This window comes from Lineus longissimus, chromosome 15 (assembly GCF_910592395.1).
Source record: "Lineus longissimus chromosome 15, tnLinLong1.2, whole genome shotgun sequence".
Taxonomy (NCBI): domain Eukaryota; kingdom Metazoa; phylum Nemertea; class Pilidiophora; order Heteronemertea; family Lineidae; genus Lineus; species Lineus longissimus.
The window spans coordinates 15,974,945-15,992,909 of record NC_088322.1 but is presented as its reverse complement, the minus strand read 5'-3'; the positions used below and the strand labels follow the sequence as shown (position 1 = coordinate 15,992,909).

The 17,965-nt window shown below is 44.0% G+C and overlaps 2 protein-coding genes across 5 annotated transcripts; one reads left to right on the top strand and one right to left on the bottom strand.

Moving 5' to 3' along the window:
• Nucleotides 1–918: 918 nt before the first annotated feature.
• LOC135499817 (protein phosphatase 2C-like domain-containing protein 1) lies at nt 919–6,348 on the bottom strand. Of its 3 annotated transcripts, none has more exons than XM_064790777.1 (6): nt 6,190–6,348; nt 5,358–5,532; nt 3,840–5,030; nt 3,311–3,534; nt 2,979–3,002; nt 919–2,137 (listed from the first exon to the last, which is right to left on the bottom strand). In XM_064790777.1, exons 2-6 carry the CDS (start codon nt 5,518–5,520, stop codon nt 1,526–1,528), a joined length of 2,214 nt encoding a protein of 737 aa, XP_064646847.1. In that variant the 5' UTR covers nt 5,521–5,532; nt 6,190–6,348; the 3' UTR covers nt 919–1,525. The 3 variants fall into 3 exon arrangements, with proteins under 3 accessions (XP_064646847.1, XP_064646846.1, XP_064646848.1); XM_064790776.1 differs by having other exon boundaries at nt 5,358–5,529; XM_064790778.1 differs by lacking the exon at nt 2,979–3,002 and having other exon boundaries at nt 5,358–5,529.
• Nucleotides 6,349–7,328: 980 nt separating this feature from the next.
• Nucleotides 7,329–17,815, top strand: LOC135499694 (inversin-like). Of its 2 annotated transcripts, none has more exons than XM_064790618.1 (18): nt 7,329–7,398; nt 8,777–8,834; nt 8,986–9,091; nt 9,344–9,510; nt 10,195–10,368; nt 10,623–10,790; nt 11,124–11,222; nt 11,410–11,592; nt 11,876–12,249; nt 12,417–12,497; nt 12,779–12,875; nt 13,255–13,361; nt 13,556–13,765; nt 13,983–14,354; nt 14,533–14,777; nt 15,039–15,125; nt 15,399–15,557; nt 15,663–17,815. In XM_064790618.1, exons 2-18 carry the CDS (start codon nt 8,793–8,795, stop codon nt 15,737–15,739), a joined length of 2,748 nt encoding a protein of 915 aa, XP_064646688.1. In that variant the 5' UTR covers nt 7,329–7,398; nt 8,777–8,792; the 3' UTR covers nt 15,740–17,815. The 2 variants fall into 2 exon arrangements, with proteins under 2 accessions (XP_064646688.1, XP_064646687.1); XM_064790617.1 differs by having other exon boundaries at nt 7,334–7,470.
• The last annotated feature ends 150 nt before the right edge of the window (nt 17,816–17,965 follow it).

The window sequence follows — 17,965 nt, the reverse complement described above, 5'->3', positions numbered from 1 at the left end:
GTCCTCTCTCTCGTCCCAAAACTAATGCTATATTGTCTCCTCTGCCTTGTTCCACAAGGAGACGAAAGCTGAGGTACAACATGCGCCCACAACTTCTGTCTAGCCTGACAAGTTGAAGACACAAAGCCTATCGTGTTCTGGATCCAGCGATTCAACCAATGAAAACAAGGCCTGATCAGGCATCTAATGGTCTCCACTGTCTGATTCTACCGCTGGCCATTAAAGCACAACCAGCACAAGAACACATAGATAAAGAAGAAAACGCCAGGACAACCTGTGTGTCCAGACCCACAGCTTGGCAATAACACACCTAGGCACAGGCTGCCGTACAGTCATTCCTTACATGTATGTTCAGTATGTGTCGATGATCCATTACAATCAGCCCCCTGGCAGTATTTGGCTCATCCTCTGTCTTGTCCCACCGCTCATCAATATAGGCACAACCTGTCCTTCACTGTGTCTACATGTGTGCATGAACACCTCAGTGATACTCTGTCCTCGTCCAGTCACAACAAGACAACCGACACACCTTCTGTCTCCTCTGTCCATGCTCCAAAACAAGACAACCGACACACCCACCATCTCCCCTGTCCATGCTCCACAACAAGACAACCGACACACCTTCTGTCTCCTCTGTCCATGCTCCACAACAAGACAACCCAGCCCGAGACAATGCTGCCCACTGGTGAATGGAAGATGGACAGACTCTGGCACACTGCGAGGACGAGGTGCACATCATGCAGCAGCTGAGATCTGAAAGATTTCAACTCTTTCATCACGCCAACTCTGTCATTTCTGGAGTGAAGTATGGTTCGTCAAGGTCATGCACTCGGGCCACACAGAGATCCACTCTCACAATAGAGGAACCTCTGTTTACAACATGATTACAGAAGAACTAATACAAGAATTGTACCAGACTAATCCAGTTTATTGCAACGAATACTGGTGCACAGCTGTTAAAAAACAGAGTATATTACAAGGAGTGGATGATCATTTGGGAGATTAATCTTCACCAATCAAGGGTTAAACAAACCGCTCACTTCCACATTGGATCAGCTCACCAATCACCATCTGTGGTCTGACATAGTCCACATTATCCACCCACCATACTCTTTAATATCACAGTTAATTTAGAAAGACATGGTTAATACATCTAGATGAAGTAAACAAATTGGTTAGAATTGACATCAGATTCAAAAACCTGATTCATAGTGATCACAATCTACCATGGATACAAATATGTAGGCAATCATAACAACTTTAGCAATAGATACTTGCTTACCTTGACTGATGGTCATATAAATACCTCGGCAAGCGCATGTGAGAATAGATTAGACTCCCTAAACATTACAGCCTAACATGGATAACATAATGAGGGAGTGATTTCAGGGGTTTAGTCCAATCTGAAGACCTTCATTAATATGCCACAGGCAGGCAATAGTATTGCCACCATCGTGATGCTATCCTACGCTGCGGCCAACAGCGCATGTGTGTGATAAGGAATATGAAGTCCAGAGATAAGCACTCATAAGCCACAGCCAGGCAACAAGATCACCATGACCGTAATGTTGTCCTTGGCTCCGGCCAACAGCGCAGCCTGCACCAGCTTCTCCGACATGGCTTTTGCAAACTCTCTCTGAATGACCTCTCTTGTGAGAGGATATTCTGATGCTCTGGAGAGCATGCCCCCAAATGAGAGATAGTCAGTGCTGGTCTCAATGTCCCCCTCGTTCCCAGAATCTCCACCCTCATCGTAGATGTCCAACACCTGGCTCCCAACCTCCGTTTTAAGGTCAGCATTAGGACTCATCACACGGTCCTCCTTCGCAAAGCTCACATGTGACGCGACACTTTTCCCCGTGTCAGGGCGATGTTTCATATTCCCACCAGTGGGTGCTGTCTGTTTCATCTCACTGTCATTTTCATTGTTGACATTTTCCTTCCCATCTTCACCACCAGGTTGCGCTGAATGATGTGGACCGACTGAATAATAGGATGCAGCACTGGCCAATCCCTGGGATGTCCCACTTTCTGGACGTAAAGTTTGGCTCAACTGAGAGTTGTATTCAGCCAGCAATGCCTGGAGACTGTTGCTGATCTTGCTTGGCGACGGAGAGAGGCGGTTGTTAGGCAACATCTGAAAGAAAGAAAAGGGAGCATGACCATGACGCTACAACAAGGTTCGGAAGGTAATGGCACAAACAGAATGCTCTGAACAGCCGATGCTCATGTAAGGGCATAGGAAAGGCTTCACTAGTCTTCTTTAATGTTCTCCAGTGTACAAGGCCTTCGAACAATGGCCTTCAGGGCCTTGGATTCCTAATCACAAGTATCACAATGGTCTAGGTAAACTGTGTTTTAAAGAGTATGCAAATCTGTTGCCAACTTTAAAAAACATCCTCGCAGTAGAAGTTGGAATAGTGAATCAGAAACTATGCATCACAAAGACAGATCAACAACATAGAAAGCAGTCAAGGTGAGCATGCTTGCTGTGAATGAACATGAGCCAGGTTTGTGCGGTCGCAAACTTGACATCTCACTTTATGTACACAGTTGCTTTATGTACACAGTTGCTTTATGTACACAGTTGCTTTATGTACACAGTTGCTTTATGTACACAGTTCTCATGGTGAACTAAAATGACAGTCAGGTTAAATATGGTGACCACGGTTACTCAATAACCCAGCAGCATATGGGTGGGAGCTTGGGTGGGTGTGCTCGGCATGCTTGGATGTGAAGACATTTGCCGCTTTACTCAAGCAAAAAGTTGGGACTTACAGTCAGGTATTGACCAATCAAAAGCCCAATGGTCAGTGCTCTTCAGGTCCAAACGAACATAAAAGGTGCCTCCTGATTGGCCATTCACCTGATTGAACATCCCCAGGTCTACCCAAGGTCCTGCTTGAGTTTAGTTGTGAGGTTAAAAGCCATGCATCAGCTGCATGTAGAGAAAAGCTGGCTCAGGAGCCAGAAGTTACCTCTCTCCATAATGATCTAAATGACTGTTGAAAGAATATAAGATAAACATGAAGAAGGATAGAGAAAGACATTCTTCTATATGAGAGGATGACAGAACAAAGAAAGACTGAATAATGGTCTGAAAAACATGCGGGGAAAGATGCTCCAGTGTGTCTGAGAGACATGTACAGTACGGTTTAGTTGTACTGTAGAGGGGTTATGAAGTCACACTTTGAATCGTTAGCAATTCAAAGGAGAGCCACGCTTGTTAGGAATCCTGTCGTTGGTATGGACGCGATGTTCAGATTCTTATTCCTACAAACAAAACATATGACACCCATCCAACGATTACCTGATAGAGTAAGATGGCTGCCTCTTCATCTGTAAACACCTCCCAAACACCTTTTGTCGCTAAGATCAGAAACTGCGCATACTGGTCAATAGGTATGCTCCTTGTATATGGCTCGCACGGGATGCATTTCTTTAGTTTTGGGTCACCATGGTTACCAAGACCTCGGGTTGCTGAGAGAATCCCATTAACCTTGAGATCTTTTTCACTTTCGCTGATGTAGCCTCCTGAAATTAGTGAAATGGATCAGATTGAATGATGGTCAACAAAAGCCTTTTGACATTTCTGCATTTTTTCTTTCATCATGGCTATGGCATGTAAGACAAGGCACTCAAAGAGACTTGTGTTATCATCAAAGGTATCCCAAGTCCAGGAAATAGGAGTTAGTCCACTATAGCCCTTCATGTCGCTAGTTCCACCCCTCTATAGCCCTTTATTTGGTGGCAAAGTCCTCTCCAGTGAACACAACGAGTCAATATCATTCGTCTCCCCCAGCAAGACCCTATTCTAAAATGTCACATCCTTATCTCACCTGCTTTGATGACCCGAGCCTTTTCCTTGGGGCTGTACGGCGTGTGATCCCTGCTCATCCTATAAGGCTTGTTGTCTCGCACCAGGACGACTCGCACATTGCCCGCATTAGCAAGATGAATGACACCCATTTCCTTAGGAGCAGGATGGCCGCTTGATACGGAGTCTGTGTCATCATAATTAGTGCCACGGTCATCTTCTTGATCGTCCAGCGACTCTGTCTTCGCCGTGTTCTGTATCACGACAGACAGACCGGAGCATCCACTCCAGCGAACTCGTGAATGTTCGTCCATTCCGTACGTCAGCAAATGATCAACAACTGCATACGATTTATAAAACGCGCTTTGCATTTTTTCTGAGAACGGATCTTTTTCAGGTGTTTTATGTTTCCGCTGGTACTTTTCAATTTGTTCAAGACTCATTTCAACTTCATTGAGATTGTCCATGTTTTCTTCACAAGTGTGAAGTATCTGGTGAATCATGTTGGCACTCACGTCGTGGAGTTTGACCCGCTCACTGTTACGTGTCGAAGGACGATTCATGTCATAATCGGACATGACACTGTTTCTGATCATGTTCACTGCACATGTGCAACTCGTCATTGGATCGAATCGCGACATCTCCTTCAGAAGAATATGGTGCAGTTCATTTGACGCAACCTCTGCGGCAAAATACCCATTATGTCCATCGTAAACACCAAAGAAGCTTTTATTTCGATCATTTCCAAAGTAATCTTGGAACACACGAGTGTCTTCCATCTCACATTTAAACCGTTCATTTTGGCTAGAGCACATCCCGAGCCCCAGTACACAGGCTGGGCTACAATTTAGACCCACCCCTTCAACATCAGTGTTTATGCGCTCATAAATTCTACGATTCTGTTCGTATGTGTTTTCAATGAGAGATTTCATATATTCATATGCTTCATTTAATCGCTGTACCTCAGTTGAGTCCAGTGGTTTCTCACTCGTCGTGCCCTTCCTCATCTGTTTTAGAACAAATCTTCTCCGTTTTATCAAAGCGTCCAGTGTCTCTGGCTTGTTCGTTCCCTTGTAGCGGAGCGCCTGGAGAGCCTTGTGAAGGAAACGATGCTCCTTTAGCTGATGTAAAGCGATGTGTAGTTGACATTTTTCGCAATACAAGGACAGATCAGGATTGGTGGGGTACTCTGTGATGACCGTCTCTGGAGTGTCTGGTGATGGAAACAAAATCTTAGCAAAGTGTACCTTTCCAAGTCCATACATTACAAGCCACAAGTGAGACATGGCACTCTAATGCCATGGCACTCTAATGCCATGGCACTCTAATGCCATGTTCACACTAAAACTCTTTCAAACCGTAATCCCCAATTCAAATTTCTGTTTGACCAGCATGCCCACTCCCACTCTAGCTATCTCTCAAACTGTCATGAAATTGCCACAGTTAAATTTTGGACAAGTAGTTTCGACCGCAAGGTGAGATGCCAGTGATCTGCACCGATAGGCTTATAAATCAAGGCAAAACATTGCTCATTACAAACCTGGCCTTATAAACCCAGGGACTTCACTTATTCTTGGCTCATTCTTGTGGAGGTAGATTGAGCTGGGCTTCCTCGACTCGACTTTGAATTCTGATTCAATATCATTGTTGACTTGGTTTCCGCCATACAATTCAGGTGCTACCTGGACTTCTTGCTGCTCCATGGTCAGAATCTGCTAATTACAAGAAGGGGAATTGCATGAAATGACATATGAAGCCACAACCCCTACTTTGACAGTTGAGTATAGTGAGAAATCTTGGCTTTATTGACTCCCTATTTTGACAATTTGTTGAGTACCTGTAGAACAGTAGGCCTAGTACAATATACTACCATAGTCTTGTCCAAGATGTTGAGAAATCTTGAAAATCGCTCTCATTTTTACAGCATGTAGGCCTACCTGCGTTTTAATCCATTCAAAAGTTCATTCCTACCACAACCGCTCCAGAAAATGATGATTTTGTGCTGTACATGAGCCCCAATGCTAAATGCATGTGTCAAAGACTCAAACACGGCGGGTCGAGCACGACAAGCTGTCATGCCATCAGTGACACCAACCATTCAATCAATCAACCAGAACCAAGTTCAACTCAAAGTCTCAAGTCAAACTCAAGAAGAAGCCAGGCCCAGGTTGAAGACAGTTCATGAGTTCACTTCACGACACAACCGTCACAAGTCATGCAAGTGTCAAGTACAACCTTACCACACTATAGCCTAGATACTAAGATAGACCTATGCCTATTCCAGTAGGTCATGTCAAGTCTAACGCATCAACACGGCCACTACTGTGATATCTATTCAAGAGAGAGAAAAGCATCTTATCTTGAAAACATACACATCAAGTGCATAGAGACGAACTGACAAACATTGGTCCTTTTCACCACATTTTCATCATTTTAAATGTTTCATGAGCAATTTATCATTCCTCATTGCAATTGCATGCATTGACACCACACTAACAGCCCTGTATTTTCATGGCAACACGACGCGCTGAGGATCAATGGGTTTCTCTAAAAGTAGAACTAAGAAGGCCCAACTCTCACCTGTCACCGCCACATTTAAACACCATATATAGCCATTTACTGAAAAATTAACATCAAATATTTGTTTTAATTCATATTACTCAGTTATTCTGACAAATATATGGTCATTATTTTACTTAACAACGCATTATAGTTTTTTTGTTCCAGATAAAATATACCACAACTTGGTTAAACCCAAACATAGACTCTTCTTCCAGTCCCCTCCATTCACTCATTACAGAGACTGGTACTTGACGGAAATTCACTCGTCATGAACTCGATTTGGGGGCGTAAGCTTCCGGTGTCCGGTGACTTGTTTTCTGTAGGATGGGTAACCTCGATCCAAGTGAATAATCTGAAATACCAGAGTGCTCGGTATAACCGTGCTCATTTTGGCACCAAATGTTTAATCACCAATTACAAGAAACTTGTAAAACTTTATCAAGCCAAAATATGACATTTTACTTCAATAACATTCAAGAATTTACAAATTTGAGCTATATTCTGCTTTTGTAGAACAGTTTTGATTGGACTCTTTGCGCAAGGCTACATGATTCGCGGCAGGCAACAAGAGTGAAGTGGCTAAAATATGGAACTACACGTTCGCTATTCCGGCTGATTCCGACTATTTCCGATTCACATTTTAGAATAACTGGTCTAACGAACCAATCAGCACGTAGCCTTGGAGGGTGGCGTATCCCATGACGTAATCATTTGTGCCGCGTTAGAGAAGTCCAATTAGAGCAATTAGTGGAACTTTTTGCATAAACAGGCGACTTATATGATGAACTTCATAATAATTTCAAAATTGACATTTTACTGATACAAACAGGAAATTTTGAGTTTTACAGAATCGATTTTGTTACATGACGAGTGGGAACTCCTATACCTGGAATAGATTATCACAGCGTTTGGAGGCAAAGTCAGTAAGGTGAGCCGGCTGACTTTAAGTGGAAATTGACCCATGCATAACAACAATCTCGAAATTTTCTTGATTTTTCTCAAGTATCTTCGGAATTTCGGCAAGTTTGTGATGTTGATCGTTTAGAAGATGGCACGGATTAGTAGTTGTTAATCCACTCCTGATATTCACGGTTAGAACTCCCTAATTTACTGCTCCTTTTTCCATTTAAAGTTACTTTATCAAAATATATCTGCCTGGAGTTTTTTTCAACCCTCCCTGCAAGCTCACTCAAGTCTCTCAACATTTATGCACAACTCGAGTATTTTATGTGTCAATCATGGTGGTTAATGTAGGGATACCCCCTTATCGTATATCATTGGAAAGATGGTGTTATATGCAGGTGTAACAGAGGAAAAACATCAAGGTCCAACCGGGGATTGAACCCGGGACCTCTCGCTTATATAAGGCTTAAAGGCCATCACCCCATCACTCTACCGACTGAGCTAAAGGAAATTTCCCTCTAGCCTGGGCTAGTAGGAATGATGCCACCACTACATACTCCCCCCTGTTCGGGAAAGTTGTGTCCTCACAACCGGGTTCTTCCGTGATACAAAGGGTTAATTCATTGTCCAAAGACACACCAGCATCTAAACAAATTATTAGTACCCTTTTACCACGTTTTAAAAGCGAGAGGTCCCGGGTTCAATCCCCGGTTGGACCTTGATGTTTTTCCTCTGTTACACAGGACAATCAAGCAAGTTTCAGTCCAGACTTAACAAATGGAAACAAGCTGTGAAGTGTTTACTTTTTAGAATTATTATTTTTTTACTTTTTACTTTTCCAAGTACACCTCCTTTGCTGGGTCATACTGTCCTACCCATACAGTTTCAGAATCTGAGTTCGTGTCTAGGCCTAGATGTTTTGAGCTGGCCAGCCGTGGAAAGAATCTATCCTGGATGCATCCAAAATAGTACACAAACATTCAGCAAACGAACCAGCTACAGGTTACACTACAGTACTGTCCTACGAGTACTAGGGCAAAGGGCAGGTTAAACAGCCATGCTCTTCACCCAGTCACCCATAACCATAGTGCCCCTGCCCTACTTTGTGTCCGTACTGGGATGTAAAACTGGCTCAGTAGGGGCTGGTAGACCTGTGCCAGATTTAACTTTAGAATACCTTTAGTCTTAATCCACACAGGTCAGGAATAAAACGAAGTCTTTTGGTCTTGTCCAATCCAATAGAAACACGCAAGGACTTTTTAAAATCCAATTTAAAAATAATAAAATGGCTTGCTAAGCTCAGTAGGTACAGGTAATTCCTTAGGGCTATTGATCAATGATGAATCAGTTTTTGACTGTTTGAGATTTAATACCATCAAATATGGAAAGACCTTTGACATGACAATACGATAGAGCACTGCTAGAAGTGTGACTTTCATTGAGCCATTCTGTCAGTGCATGTCAAATCTTTATGAAACAACATTTCAATTTCAGGTGGTGAGGTTTTGCCATGACTGCTGTGGCACGTAGCCATGGTAAACAAACGGCTAAGGTAAATGGAATGATTTTTTTTCTCAATCATGTCTCGGTCTTTCAAATTCGAAGTTCAAAATTCATGCAGCTCTGACCCTAAGTCAAGGCTACTACTCATTGCGAGATTGATTATCAATTTGATGAGATGTGATCTTGTGTTTACCTTCTAGATGGACCTTGGTGGCCCGCTCCCATCTGCTGGTGTTGAAGCTGTCACACAGATGCATGCTGCTGCCGTTAATGGGGACAAGTCCATGCTTGCCAAGCTCATTGTTGGTAAGTGACATGTGGGAGGGTGTTCTCTTTCGTCAGCTGAGTTGAGGCCTTGAATGGGCAGGCTGTTGTAAGAACTTCTCTAAAGGCGTAACTTTATTGAGTTGGAAGAGTATTTGAAGCTTGTAAGGATGATAGTTTAACGATGGGGATTTATTTGTATGAAGCATAAGCAAAATACTATCTTTAGTGTTTATATGATGGAGTGTCTTGCCTCAAAACATTCTGTTAGAGGAGATTTCCCATTTGTTCCAGCGAGTACGAGAGACATTGACGTAGGTGACCAGTTTGGTCGGACGCCCCTGATGTTCTGTGTGCTGGCAGACCGCCCTGAATGTGCAGAGCTCCTTTTGAAGGCTGGGGCGTCAGTTGACAAGAAGGATCGAGGAGGGCGCACAGCGTTACACTGGGCGGCACACAAGGTAGGCAAATGATTGACAATATTACTGTTTTACGGCATGTTCTTTATATACTTCAATTTGATAACTTGAATTCTCAACTTTGTTGCTGTCACAATGTTTGCAGACTCAGGTTGTCCAACCAGCGCTCCCCTCAGTTTTGTCTGCTGGTGGAATTTTGGGAATAAACAATTTTGACTACACACACTCTGCGACAAGTCTTCCATGTGATTGACGTGATCAGAACTATTGTAAGCTAATCAAGGCACTTATTGACACAACAGATTTCACAAGTACATTACGGCTATAGCCCTTTGGCCTCGAGCAACTACAGCCCTTCTGATATTTTCAGTGGGCATCATTTCCTGTGAAAGAATTCTAAATCAAAGTCAACATTGTTTAAGACGCATGAGATTTTCCATTCAATAAATTCTGTCCATTATTCCAGTATATTCATATTTCCTCCTGAGCTAAAAAGTAAACAAACTATAGGAGTATTGAAATATTGCAAATGGGGTCATAGCTTGTTGGATAGTGTTTGGTATAGCAATGGCATGGAGATTTTAACCCATTGAGTGCTGGGGCTGTTTATATCATGACAATCAGGGGGGGGGGGCATGCTTCATGCTGTTGTGAAGTTATTACACAAGCCAGTGCATTGAAACTTGGCATGTTATTTTGCTAGTCTCAATGTTGTTTTGTTTCTAGGGTAACTTTAAGTTACTGCGTGTGTTGCTCTCCAAGGGGGCCCTCTGGAAGGAGAAGGATAACGAGGGGCAGACACCGCTTCATCTCTCAACGCGCCACAAGTCACCCAAATGTCTCGCACTGTTGATGAAACATGTTGGCATTGGAGAGATCGATGATCAGGATAAGAATAAGGTAAGAATCGGCACACACCTATCATATTCATATCGAATTTCCAGTTCGTCTTCGTTTTGGATTCAGATCCTGGGGAGGTACATGGTCTAAGGACTTGGCATCCAAACATCATTGGTTCAGTACTGACAGTGACACTGATACTTCATTTGTAATCTTGGGTAAGTCCCTTTGCTCTGTTTGCCATGCAAGAATCGCTCGCATGAACATTTCAGAACGACTAACTGAAGATGTAATTTACTGTCTGAATCTTGCAGCGAACTGCCCTCCACTGGAGTTCCTCCTACGGAAACCTGGAACACATCAAGATGCTGATCAAACAGGACTCCAACATCGGTATCCCAGATACTGAGGGGAAGACACCACTTCACTGGGCTGCGAGTAGCCACGATTCGCAGGCGGTTAACTGTGTCAACTTGTTATTGGTGAGTACACCACTACAACAATGTCGAGTTCCTAAAACTACATTATCTCTAGAACCATGTTAACCAGCGCCAGTTACTAACTTAAGATAATGCAAGAAACAATGCTGACTGGTCTATGATTTTAACATTTTGTTTGAGATAACATCCAAGCTGTGGTTCATCTCTCTGTGTCCCCTGTTTTGGCAAGAAAGATAGTCAAAGTTAAAGGAGTCATTCTAGCAAGAGGCTGACACATAATCACCTACCCTGGGCCTAACTAAACATGGTCTCTCTTCCATGCTGTTACAGTTCCATGAGATTGAATGTTAGCTGACATGTTGACCTTGTTTTCAGGAGACTGCCCCAAGTGTGATCAACTGGCAAGACTATGAAGGGCGGACAGCCCTCCATCTTGCTGTGGCAGACGGCAACGAGGCGGTCTGTGATGCCCTGGTGAGTGTGTATGTCAGTTGGATTTGCACAAACCTTACGGTCTGAAATTATGGCTTATTTTCAAGAACACTTTGTAAGTAATCCCAGAAACAACTGTCAAATGTAAGAGAGTGATATTTGTTAGATTATCTCAATCACAAATTGACATGTCGCATATACTACAGTCATTCCACTTGATCCTTTCCAGACTTCCCTTGAGAAATGTAGCGTCTCTGCTCTTGATAACATGTTTCGCACCCCGCTCCACTGGGCAGCTGTTCTCGGCCACGCCAACATCGTCAATCTCCTCCTCAACAGAAACGCTGACTATTCCAGCTCTGACTCCAATGGGGCAACACCTTTACACTACGCTGCACAAAATAATTATTCTGTGAGTATAAATGCTGAAGTGGTGATCTTCGGAGACTTATCCTTCATGAATCAGATAATGCTTCAAATGCAAAAGGCTTGTGGTTCTTGGATCGTTTGATGGTTGGAAGCCTGACCCATCATCTGGCATTTTGCCCCAACTTACCAACTTTTCTCTCTTCTTGGCCATATCAATATGAGCGTCTGACTTGATGGGGACACCTTGATTGAGCAGAATATGTTTTCTTCACATGATAAAGAGATCAAGGGAAAATTAACTCTAAACATATAGTTGCTCTCTTCAGGAAACAGTCGAAGTCTTCCTAAAACGGCGAGAAATCCGTGACGAACCGGACGTAGATGGACGGACAGCATTTATGTGGGCGGCCGGGAAGGGAGCCAATGACGTCATAGAAACGTGGGTGAAATATGGTGGTGACATCCACGAGGTGGATAAGAATGGTGGTACAGCCCTTCACGCTGCGGCAGTGGCAGGACATGCGACCACCGTGAAACTACTCCTCGCCGCCAAGGCTTCCATTGACGGCACCGATCTCATGAAACACACACCGTTATTCCGGGCATGTGAGATGGGACACACAGATGTGGTGCAGACGCTGATTGATCTGGGCGCGAGGGTCGATATGCTGGATCAAGATGGCCGATCTCCTCTTCATTGGTAAGTTGACGTTGTTCACATTTTCTCCTCTGACATGACTGTAGCCAAGAGGCCCTCAATAACTAATGAGATTTCCTGTCTCCACCATGAAGTGGTCAGGAGCATCAGTGACTCAGTTTGTTTTTGTGGTGATATTATTTCTTCGAGTCTGCCATTACATGTTCCAGGGCTGCCCTTGGTGGCCATGCCTACATCTGCCAGATCCTCATCAAATACGGCGTTGATCCAAACATCCGGGACCTGTCTGGGTGAGTAACAAAGAAGGTGAAACTCTTGGCCAAAAATGATGAGAAAGATGCCAATCGCTGTCTCTAATATCTCACAGCACATTGGACATTCATGCACGTACAAGGTATATCTTTATGACGCAGTCAAACCAAAACCAGTTTCCCAATATCCAAAGTTGCAAGTATGGATTAGAGAATCTATACTTGATAGTAGTAACCTAGAGACCACCAGTACTTTCTGCCTAGAGCCACTTTTATTTCATGCCTCTCGTTCTATAAAGTAATAGTATAATTATCTTCAGACGGACGCCCCTCCAGTGTGCGGCGTACGGCGGCTTCGTCAACTGTATGTCTGTGTTGATAGAACACCAGTCAGACCCCAACGCTCAGGACAATGAGGTACGACTAGGAATGAATGGCCACTTTGAATAGCAGCCCCGGTATTAGCATTCATGTGGCCAAGTTAAAAATTTCCCTTTGGCCGATGAATGAGAGTTTCCTGCACAGATTATAAAATCCTCCATGCTGCAAATTTGTTGCAGTGTCATTGTTGTGGTCTTACGGTTATTGATGTTCTGATTGCATAGCCAGTCTGGACCAGACAGATATGATAGAAGTCTGAATCCATTTGTTATCAAGATGTTGTTGGTGTGACTGTGTAAAACAGATTAGCTAATCTGGTGAGCTACGTTAACCCTTCATAAGACAGAATTGACTTTGTCGCTGTGAGGTCGGCAGAGTCAAAACATTCTCTTATTTTGTATTTGGTTATTTTAAGGGCATGACAGCGCTCCACTGGGGTTGCAGTAAAGGTCACCTGGATGCTGTCAAGCTGCTACTGGAATATCATGCCTTCCCCAACCACATGGAGTTCACAGAGGACAGGTATGTGTCATGTCATACAAGATATCGGCAAAGAAATTCATGACCACAAAATGGTACCGAATACAGCAGTTTTAAAAGGTTCATCTGTCGCGAAATTGACAAAGAATTTAACTACATTACCTCTTGTTGTGAGGCAAGAGTCATGGTTGCTATTGTGTTGCTAGGTGACCATTCAACCTCTTCTTTCACTGCAGGTACACACCTCTGGACTACGCCCTGATAGGGGAACATCATGATGTCGCCCAGTTCATGATGGAGCAAGGTGGTCTTTCAATCTCTGGCATCCAGGAAATCGCCGCAGCAAAGATCCAGTCGTACTTCCGAGGTTTCCGGGTGCGGAAGACGTTCTTGGAACGGAAGAAACTCCTGATGAAACATGACCAGCTCAGGAAGGATGCTGCCAAGTAGGTTGCTATGGGTTACCAATAAGTCGTTAGGTAAACAGGTGATTTGGATTGTTTACCATTATGTTACTTTGTTTCTTTGGTTCTTACTTTTCATTTACAGCAGCAACTTAGCGTTATGGCCCTATTGATTTGCCAAAACTCAGGGCTCTTGTCATTGCAAGTGAAAGTTTGTGTCGTTGCTGAGATGTTTTGAAAACGTTTGGGACATTTTCAGGAAACGTGCCGAGGAAGAGTACAAGAAGAAAGAAGATATCCGTAATAAACGTGAGGTTGAAGAACGACGGCGTAGGGAGGAGGAAAAGAGCCAGGTGGCGCAGTCAAGAGCTTCAAGCGCGACGGTACAGAAACCATCAACACCGAGTACGACACCTCGAGTGGAGACAGTGAGCATGACAGGATCAGGGACGACAGGATCGGGGATGGTGAGGTCATCGCGGAAGAAACGAAACAAGGAATTGACGGAGGAGGAGAAGATTCTGATCAAACGACAGGAGAAGAAGGAGATTGTTGACGCGGAGAGAATGAGGCAGGCTGAGTTCCGACGGAAATGGAAGGCCGCAGTCGTTATACAGAGGTGTTGGAGATAGTAAGAACAATACTTCCTCTTCTGCTCTAATGGATGTCACCAAGTATGGATATATTCACAGTCACTGTTGTCTCTGACCAGCTGAGGCCAGGTGATCTGACTTAGCTGTCACTTGTCTTTTCATACTGAAATCAAACCACTGTCACTCATGTTTTCATCTGGCCTCTTCATCTTTCAGTTATCTCTATTTCAAGAAAGGTCTGATGAAAAAAGCCGCCGATAACATCCGAACAAAGCGGTTAGCGGCCGGAGAAGAGGAGTGGTACAGACAGATTGCCGCTCTGACGATACAGCTCGCTTGGAGGAAGTATTACCGCCGCAAACTGATGCGGTCGCTGACACCCAGGAGTCGTCACATCATGCACATGTGGGATCCAGAAGTGATCGCGACAAAGCAGCGAGCTATGCTCAGGGATATCTATTGTGAGTGGAAATCTTGGAGCAATTCTTATCAGAAGCTTGGCCCAATTAGAATTGAGGAATTGAGCGTGGTGAAGAGGTAACACCTGTTGATTGAGTGTTGAACTTGCCCTGGCACCACCTGCTACAAGGAATCAGCATTTTCATCATTTTCAGAGGAAGTGGTAATGGAATTAAACTGGCCTGGATAATGTCGAAACCAAATTTTCCAATGTGGGCTCTTACAATAGAATATCTCCCATATTCTGTCTCTGTTCTCTCCAGGTGAAGAGCTCCAGGTTCCGGTATGGCATCCCAAACTACATCCTCCAGTTCGACCTTCGTGGTTCAAATATATTCCTTCCCCAGCTGGTGAGTGAATTTCTCAACAATGTCTCCAAGACATTTGACAAGGAATGTCTCTAATTGACAGGGATCCTGTGATAGTGTCATTTTGTGGCACTGTGAGGTCTTCGAATGCTATAGTATGGCTGTCCATATTTCTAAACCAGCCAAGGGTGTGCAAGATCTTCATTACACTGGTGTACTTCTTGACCCAATCACATTGTCCAAATAGAAAATCTGTTGACTCAAAACGTCAGTTTCTCTTTCTACAGTGTCTTGTTTTGTTTCTTTTCTCTGCAGCCCTGTCTTTCAACTTTGCCGTTGACCAGTATCACCCCCTAGTGGCAAGACGAGGATCTTCCAGACTGACGTACATGAACGATAACAGTACGAGGGTTCGCCCGTTCTCCATGAAGCGAGAGAGTGAGGGTTGGTGTCATGTCACAGATGAGGCTTCCAGTAAGTTATCGTAGTGCACTGAACGCCACCATTGATTACCTCCTTACTGATTGTTTAGCTTTCTCTGTTTCGTTCTCATCTCATATGGTCTCATTGATATTGCAGAGGAACTCCACGGGGTCAAGTTATCGGACAAAGCAGATCGTTCAAAGACATGGTCATACAACATGAGAGAATTCTAACTTGGGTTTGGATCGTGGAATGAAAAGTGCCAAATTAGGGATGATTTAGGGTCATCACAGAATGATGGGTTCACTATGACACTGGCTGCCCAGGGCTGTGTAACATTGTGACCATGCTATTACAGTCCAGTGACAAGAGGTCAGCCCAGGGCTGTGTAACATTGTGACCATGCTATTACAGTCCAGAGACAAGAGGTCAGCCCAGGGCTGTGTAACATTGTGACCATGCTATTACAGTCCAGAGACAAGAGGTCAGCCCAGGGCTGTGTAACATTGTGACCATGCTATTACAGTCCAGAGACAAGAGGTCAACCCAGGGCTGTGTAACATTGTGACCATGCTATTACAGTCCAGAGACAAGAGGTCAGCCCAGGGCTGTGTAACATTGTGACCATGCTATTACAGTCCAGAGACAAGAGGTCAACCCAGGGCTGTGTAACATTGTGACCATGCTATTACAGTCCAGAGACAAGAGGTCAGCCCAGGGCTGTGTAACATTGTGACCATGCTATTACAGTCCAGTGACAAGAGGTCAACCCAGGGCTGTGTAACATTGTGACCATGCTATTACAGTCCAGAGACAAGAGGTCAGCCCAGGGCTGTGTAACATTGTGACCATGCTATTACAGTCCAGAGACAAGAGGTCAACCCAGGGCTGTGTAACATTGTGACCATGCTATTACAGTCCAGAGACAAGAGGTCAGCCCAGGGCTGTGTAACATTGTGACCATGCTATTACAGTCCAGAGACAAGAGGTCAACCCAGGGCTGTGTAACATTGTGACCATGCTATTACAGTCCAGTGACAAGAGGTCAGCCCAGGGCTGTGTAACATTGTGACCATGCTATTACAGTCCAGAGACAAGAGGTCAGCCCAGGGCTGTGTAACATTGTGACCATGCTATTACAGTCCAGAGACAAGAGGTCAACCCAGGGCTGTGTAACATTGTGACCATGCTATTACAGTCCAGTGACAAGAGGTCAGCCCAGGGCTGTGTAACATTGTGACCATGCTATTACAGTCCAGAGACAAGAGGTCAGCCCAGGGCTGTGTAACATTGTGACCATGCTATTACAGTCCAGAGACAAGAGGTCAGCCCAGGGCTGTGTAACATTGTGACCATGCTATTACAGTCCAGAGACAAGAGGTCAGCCCAGGGCTGTGTAACATTGTGACCATGCTATTACAGTCCAGAGACAAGAGGTCAGCCCAGGGCTGTGTAACATTGTGACCATGCTATTACAGTCCAGTGACAAGAGGTCAGCCCAGGGCTGTGTAACATTGTGACCATGCTATTACAGTCCAGAGACAAGAGGTCAGCCCAGGGCTGTGTAACATTGTGACCATGCTATTACAGTCCAGTGACAAGAGGTCAGCCAAGTACCTATAGCAAGATCTGATAAACACACACTGACAAACAAGCTTACTGTTGGCTGATCTCTGTCACATTGTTAATGTTAGTGCTAGTCCTGTTTAATAGAAAGAATCAAAATAGTACAAGATATGCTGTCCTCAAAATGATGCAATATCCCGGTAATACTACTGATTGTGTGAGTGCATGGCAGGTAGATTAACATCTGGGTTGGGTCACAATGATTCCCTCGGATGAGGTTTTGTGTGGATCTGATATTGATATTAGCGGGTAGTAAGATAGAGATGTTCGTCGACACTTATTATCACAGCACAGTATTTAAAGTTGTCGTTTTGAGAGTACTTTTATACCATTTGATAGTTTTACTGCTGTAAGGGTTGAGGTTTTAGGGGGTGGGGCTCTTTATGCAAACATTTTCAAGATTATTTCTTACCCTTTTGAATCATGACTTGAATGAAAGAGTACGTCCAATCGTGGGGGGTCATGTTGAGCGTACCTCACCATGCTGATTGGGGTAAGATTTTAAGTGACCAGCCTCTTTATGCAAACGTTTCCAATCATGATTTTACCGTTTATAAAACTTGTGTACATGAAGGGGATTTTAAAGCTTTGTTAATTCATGTATTTACACTCAACCTTGTATAGTTTATACATTGTAGAATTTTTGTATATAACCATGTACATGTTGCATTTGCTGACTAAACAAAGAGTTGAAGTATACTTTGTAGTGTGTTAGTTATTGACCAAGCTACCTGCCGAGAGGAGGTGATCTACCGGTACCTGGAGGTGGTCCCTCCTTGGTCCGTTGACTCGTGGTATGGCTAGTACCCGCTATGCTGTCAATGACTGCCAGG